Raw genomic sequence first — 7,102 nt, forward strand, 5'->3', positions numbered from 1 at the left:
GGTTTTCATCTACCCTCGTTGATCAGGTTAATTTTGATTACTCAGTAAAGAGGTGGCACAGTTTTTCCACTGCATGGTTACTATTTGTTCCCTTGTAACTAATAAGCAATCTGTGTGGAGGTATTTTAAGACCAACCTAATACCCTGCTCCTAATCAAAATTTTGCTCTGGCTTCTACCTCCATTGACAATTCTTGCCTGAGCCAATATTGACCGTGATGGTTGAAAAAATGACAATTTTTCCAATCCCAGCACCTTTTCCACATTTACCAGTCAGGCTATGACAGTCTACTGTAAGGAAGATACTTTCTTCTCTCTCTCTCTCCCTCTTCCAGTACGTATTCATGGTTTCTTCTTTGTCTCCCCATGTTCTATAATTTACAATTTTTCTCTATTATTTTCTTCTCAAATTGTCCCAGTTTTGTCCAATTGAGAGCACCCTCAAGCTGACTCTGATATTTTGGTGACATATCTCTATTATTTTTGGGGAAAGCGTCCTTAATTTCTGGCATAAAAAGATATTTCAGGCTTACGTTGTACCTACCCTGCTCTCACATCAGAATCAGCCATTTCTCCAAGGAACCATCATTCTTTTTAGTGGAGAATATATTAGACACCAAGATCTGAGTGCTGGGTGTACTCATTCCTACTGAGATGTCTTTGCTTGTAAGCTCTTAAGGTAAATAGAGCTAAGAAATATATGCATGTGTATACATATATCCATACATATGAATTTACATCTATTCCAATCCATTTGCACACAGTTCTTTCTTGCCTTCCCTATGTCATACTTGTATGTGCCTTCTTCCAGAAGGAAAATTCTAGCTCCTAACAACATCAAAATATATTCTCATTTGCTCAATCATGTAATATATCTGAAATAGTTTTGTTACCTGGGCAGAGTGGTCCTCTATTCCTGCCTGTCAAAAATCTGCTGGACCCAGTAATTCCATGCCTAGTTAATATTCAAAAGGAAAGGAACTCATGTTTCCACAAACAGCCTTATACAAGAATGTTTATAGCAGCTTTATTTATAGAAGCCGAAAACTGGAAATAACTCAATTATCTTAAGAGAAGAAGGGATAAGTAAACTGTGATATATTCATGCAATGGAATACTACTCAGCAATAAAAAGGAACAAATTAATGTTGCATGCAACAATATGGATGAATTTCAAAAACATTATGCTGACTTTAAAAAGGCAAACAGAAAAGAACACATAATGTATGACCCAATTTATATGAAGTTTGAGAACAGGCAAAACTAGTCTACGGTGATAGAAACTAAATCACTACTTGCTTTTGTTGGAGCTGGGACACGGCAGGACATTGACTGGGAAGGAGTGTGAGAAAACATTCTGGGATTAGGGAAATGTACTATATCTTGATCAGGATGAGAATTATATGGGTGCATGCATTTGTCACAGCTCTATCTTTAATATCTGTTAATTTCACTGTCTGTAAATTAACCCTCAGTTTTTAAATTGGCTGGAGTAGCAGCTGCCCTTTTTAGCTGAAGCTAGACTCCTCAGTGTAAAACAGATCCTTCTTCTAGTTTGTTTCACTTCTGATCCTCTAAACCCATTACTCTCCTGGTCCCTGAAGGCATTTGAGTTTGCTACCCCAATCAATATACTTACTTCTTTTTACTATGCTATTACTTCCTTTTACTATCATTTCAAATATTTAAAATACAGCATAAGTTAGAACTTCACAGATAATCAAATGACATTATCCATTCTTTAGGTCTGACCAATATACACACTTTAATCTTTAATACAGTAATGACGTGCATACAAATTGAAAATGTTTAAATAACACTGAAATTTAGATTAATCCTCCGTTTAGGCCTTTGCTTATCTGATCTATTAAGACAAAAGCGGAAACAAACAAAGTGCAGTGTAGTCAGGCCTCGCCAATGGAAACAGCTGATTTCCAACATCAAATGATCAAATATCACTTCAATGAGGAAACAACTTTGTCAGACCTTCTCATAAATTCTGGTGCAGACCACGTCCTTCATCTTACATTCCTTAAAAAAAAAGAGAGATTAATTGAATATCTAAAACTCAAACTAGGTGACAGCAAATTTGTAATAATAACAGACATAAGCAATCTCATAAGATTAAACTCAGAAAGAAATAAAATATCAGTATGTCAGTCTCCAGGAATTTGGAATCATGACCATTGAAACAGGGGAAACAGTTTTAAATCTGATCTAAGTTACATCAGAGGCATATATATATATATATATATTTTTTGTAGTACACGGGCCTCTCACTGTCGCGGCCTCGCCGTTGCGGAGCACAGGCTCCGGACGTGCAGGCTCAGCGGCCATGGCTCACGGGCCCAGCCGCTCTGCGGCATGTGGGATCTTCCCGGACCGGGGCACGAACCCGTGTCCCCTGCATCGGCAGGCAGACTCTCAACCACTACGCCACCAGGGAAGCCCCAGGGGTATATTTTTTAAGTGGCAAGTTTTCATGCATAATTGGCACAGATTTAAATCTACTAAAACAGTGGTTTTCAAAACTATCTGCACATCTGCCTTATCTGGGGAACATTTAAAATACTGATGGCTCCTCCTCCCCCAAGAGATGTGCAGGCAGTTGATCTGTATTGGGGCCCCCATACTGGTATTTACTCCCCATGTAAATCTGCTGTGGAGCTAAGGATAACGCTCCTCTGTACTAAGGAAAAGAATGTTCCAAGAACTACATAAATCTATCTATGGTCGATGTGTGTGTTGATTAGTAAGAACAGAACCTGAGACTTAAAAAAATTGTTAGAGGTCATCTCATATAACCTTTGTCATCATTTTTACCTGCCAACTACAAAAGGTCTCCAATGGCCTCAGCTTGAGTTGTTGACATGTTTTAGTCCAAGTTACCATGGATTCTTGAAAACAAAATGCTTAGCTATCTACAAATATTCTACAATCGACTGGGGATGTGCTTTGCTTTTAAAACTTAGATTTGCTTTTCTCCTTGTGTGTCTAAATTAATGAGGTTTACCCATACTTTTTTTTTTTTATCATTTTTAGGTGTTGTTATTTCTAAGATAACAAATGAGTTGTATCATTTCTAAATTCTTGAATCTGAACCTGAAGTACCTGTAGATGAGTCTTTATAGTTCAAAGATCACCCAAACATTAACTCTGATTTTATTCTTAGCTATTCTTATCCATTTGTATTGCAAAGAAAAGAGAATATTTTGAAAATAATATAACCATTTTCTCTATTTAAATGGCTATATTTATGTATTTAGAGTAAAATTACTCTTACCACTACCATTTTTCCATCCACCAACTTTCTCTTTATTGTTGTCTCTTTGCCATTCCATTTCTGTACTTGATTCAACGAGCCTCTTGCCAAAGTTACAACGCTCTGCAAAGATAGGTTTACATAATTGACATGTTTGGACTTTGGTTGAGTAAACAAGCAGTTCTTTCAGTATTGAATCATTTTCGTAACAGATGTTTTATGAGGCACGTTCATTTTTCAACAGAAGGGAGTGGTCTACCCTTTTGAATACTAGAAGGAGTAATCTTCTCTCTCAAAGTAGTAGATTGGACCAAATTTGAAGAGAAACAAGTTTACCTTTGTCTTTCTATTGTCAGCTGTGGTTTCTTCAAATTCCTGGCCTAGCTTGAAGGAGATCTCTGTATCTTTAAAGGTACTTTCAGTTCTTATAGTTATAATATCCCCTTTTTTGCTGATGATCACTCTTGGTTTGGCCAAATCTCCCAGTTTTCTGGTGGCTAATCCCACACCTGAAAATCAAGATACTGTTAGAATTTTGTTGACCAAGAGAACCTCTACCTAAAGGGACTATGGGTGGCCATATTTTATGCTCAGCTGTGCCTCAGCTGTGTAGATGGCAGGTAATAGCACTTACTGCTAAGGACCTTCTCCCATGTTTCATCACTTAATGGAAACACATGTCCACGGACTTGAATATTTTAAGTTTTGTTACTACAAAAGTAATGCCTGCAGATTTTAAAGCTAAAAGTGTTTAGCTTAAATAGTGCAAGTCATCTATTTTTACCACATCCAAACCCATGCTCCATTAAAAACTACTATTTATAGTTTTATATGGATCATTTCAGACATTTTAGTTTGTATGCATAAATATTGTAGATATATTTTTTAAATGAGACTATGACTTATGCATGCTATTCTATGATTTTTTCCCTCAGTAGTATATTATGGATATAGAAAAGAATTCCTCCCATATCCTTGATAGAAGCTCATTTCTGAAATTTTGTTGTAGCCCCTAAAATGATCTGTACCATTACAAATGATCATTAGATAAACAAAATAATTTTTAAAAAATTTTCTGCATTTGAAAACAAAACAAAATTAGACTCTTAAGTATTATTACTATATTACCCAAGATTACAGAAATACATGGAAAAATAGAAATGTCAAATGAGAGAGATACATGAAGAAAAAACTAGTTATATATAAATATACATATATTTACATTTATATATACATAAAGAAGTGTGAAGAGCTAGAGCCAATAAAGGATTGTGAATGATACTCTTTCTTCTAATTCTGATTAATCATTTTTTATTTGATATGATTTAGGACAATGCTTTTCAAACTAAACCTCTACAATAGAGACTAAGAATCTACAACACCCCCAGGTGTCCTTATGCACTCTAAAATTTGAAAATGACACAATTAGGGAGTTTTTCATTGAGACTTTCTTATATTGTATTTTGCTTCTTCCTTGGCTATAAAGTGAAGTCCATAAATTTAACCAACCTTATGGTATGGATCTATTCCCATAAGTTCCCATAGTTTTCCAGGCAACACAACATGATTTTCCTCATTTTATCTAAAAATAGAATACCTTATATGCTTTCTGAACAGGTAAAATTACAAGTACTTTGATGAGCATAGCAATCTGAGGTCATTGGCCTCACTCTCTACTTATTTATACAGCTCTGGACATTTCCAAAGACTCCTCACACTTTTGTGCTCATATCTATGGAAAATTCCTTAGAAATAGTAGCAAATAAAGTTGCTATAATAATGACTAGACTTTCCATCTCCATCCACTGTTCCATCTCCAGGAAAGCCTGATGTTAGTGTAAATGAGCTTGAGTTCATTGCCACAACACACTTCTTTTTCTCTCAGTAACTTTCCTAGACTGTGAATATCCTGCTTTATGAAGCATTCACTTTTTACAAAATCTTTATCCACATAGTTTTGTAATAACGGACAACCTAGAGGTAGAGACAGAAAACTTCTGGTATAGCTAAGCATCAAAATTTTAAATTGAGGTTTTCCATTAACTTTAGTATATTCAACTCTTTATTTCATGAGCACTTTAGTTGTTGTAGATCTAACTTTCAGGAAATCCAGAAAATAGGTTGACTAAGCTTCTAAGATTTCTTTCCTCCAGGTTTGGAACGAAAACCTTATTGATATGAAACTGCCTTTGAAATCAGTGGGCACTCTAGTGCATTTAAGCAGCTCTTATCTGAGTTAAAATCTATTAAAATTGCCACAAATAAAATGCAAATAAATTATCTGATTGACACAACAGAAGATTAATCCCAGAAGAGGATTGTACTTCAACCTGTGCAAACTCCCAGACTCCTGGAAAAGGAGTTAGAAGGAAATAGTCATGCATCTTTCTCAAAAAGGATCCTCTCAATTAGAACAACAGAGAACATTTCTTACCCAAAGCTTTCATGTAATCATCAAAGTTCTCACTGGAGACAAGTTTCCAGGTGCCTAAGAATTTGTTGCTCATTGTGATGGATGAGAATTCAACACAGTGGTAGGTGAGATTCAGGAGACTCAAATGAGATGCTGAAGTCTCAGAAGATTCTTTTCAAAGATGTCCACAGCATGTGACTCTCACAGAGACCCAATGGGGAAAAGCAGTGTCAGGACTGGGCAATGAATGGCTCTTCAATCATCCACTGGGACAAAAGAAAACCTCACATAATGTCTCCTTCAGTTTCCAAAAATGTTTATAAAAATCAATGACAGTACTATTTGAAACTTCAAAAAATTTTGGTTGCTCTTACATTTTTAAGAAGTGCTTAGGTCCTTAATGCTTTGGAAAAGAGTCTATCAGTTGAGTTCTCTACCAAATTAAATTATATGAGCATTAATGAATGAATGTGTGTGTGTGTGTGTGTGTGTGTGTGTGTGTGTGTGTGTGTATTTAGGCATCTTGTTCACTCTCAATCCTGAGTCTGCACAATTAAGAATTCTTATTGAAAGAGAATAAAGAGAGGAAAAATGTCCATGAGTATTGTGATAACTGCCTCAAATATGTTGTGGGAGAGAAATGCAAGGGAGCAGTGTGAGGAAGTATTCATAGGTAAGGGAGGCTTGGCATAGTTGGCATATCCAAGGCAGTCAGAGTAGGCAGACAATACGGTCAGTCTATTACAGCAGAACACAGAAATTGCTTTCATGGGTGAACAAAAAGTAGCACTATAACACGCTCTTTGACCACAGAAAAGATTTTCATCTTAAAAAACCTTAGTTACAAATTAAGCAGGTTCTTGGTTAATACAACAACATTGAGTTTAAGTCCTTTAAAATAAATCTACAATTTTAGAAAGGATTTTCTACAAAAATAATATTAATATATATTGAGAGCTCAGTAGTCACTGTGCTAAGTGCTTAATATAGATTATTTCATTTGATTCTCTCAACAACTCCAAGAGTAAGGCATTATTATTATCTCTAGTTTACCAGTGAGAATACTGGGGCTTGAGGAGGTTAGGTAACTTCTGTCCAAAACTTGAATAAGGTGAGGTAGGATTTGAACCTGGTAATTTTTTTCAGTGCATAGATGTTAGACCATTATCTTACACTGCTCCTGCTATAACATGTGTGCTGGAGGCCCTGGCCAAAGATCAGGCAATACTGACATCACCATGGATAGAGACACTCATTCTCTGCTCAAAAAGCAAGAGAAGCGAAAACCAAGAGATGAGGCATCCAGATTATATGATACATCAAAGTCCCAGTCTTTGACCAAGGGGAGCAAATATGAAACCACTTTGAACATAAGTGTTACTCTTGGGAATACCAAGTTGATGCCATACCCTTTCCTAGCAGTTTTTC

The 7,102-nt window shown here is 36.0% G+C and overlaps 1 protein-coding gene across 1 annotated transcript; it reads right to left on the minus strand.

Annotated features, from left to right (window-relative positions):
• Positions 1–1,001: 1,001 nt before the first annotated feature.
• LOC132507811 (myelin P2 protein) lies at positions 1,002–5,832 on the minus strand. The gene is made up of 4 exons (XM_060127454.1): positions 5,696–5,832; positions 3,598–3,770; positions 3,283–3,384; positions 1,002–2,030 (listed from the first exon to the last, which is right to left on the minus strand). Exons 1-4 carry the CDS (start codon positions 5,766–5,768, stop codon positions 1,980–1,982), a joined length of 399 nt encoding a protein of 132 aa, XP_059983437.1. The 5' UTR covers positions 5,769–5,832; the 3' UTR covers positions 1,002–1,979.
• Between the last annotated feature and the right edge of the window lie 1,270 nt (positions 5,833–7,102).

Source organism: Lagenorhynchus albirostris, chromosome 17, assembly GCF_949774975.1.
Source record: "Lagenorhynchus albirostris chromosome 17, mLagAlb1.1, whole genome shotgun sequence".
Lineage (NCBI taxonomy): Eukaryota > Metazoa > Chordata > Mammalia > Artiodactyla > Delphinidae > Lagenorhynchus > Lagenorhynchus albirostris.

Bases quoted from the DNA above. Each gene is read 5' to 3' on its own strand.
- LOC132507811 (XM_060127454.1), bottom strand. From the start codon at position 5,768: ATGAGCAACAAATTCTTAGGCACCTGGAAACTTGTCTCCAGTGAGAAC. The intron at 3,385-3,597 runs GTAAACTTGTTT...CTATCTTTGCAG, and splicing joins CTGACAATAGAAAGACAAAG to AGCGTTGTAACTTTGGCAAG. The intron at 2,031-3,282 runs GTAAGAGTAATT...TTTTTTTTTAAG, and splicing joins TGGATGGAAAAATGGTAGTG to GAATGTAAGATGAAGGACGT.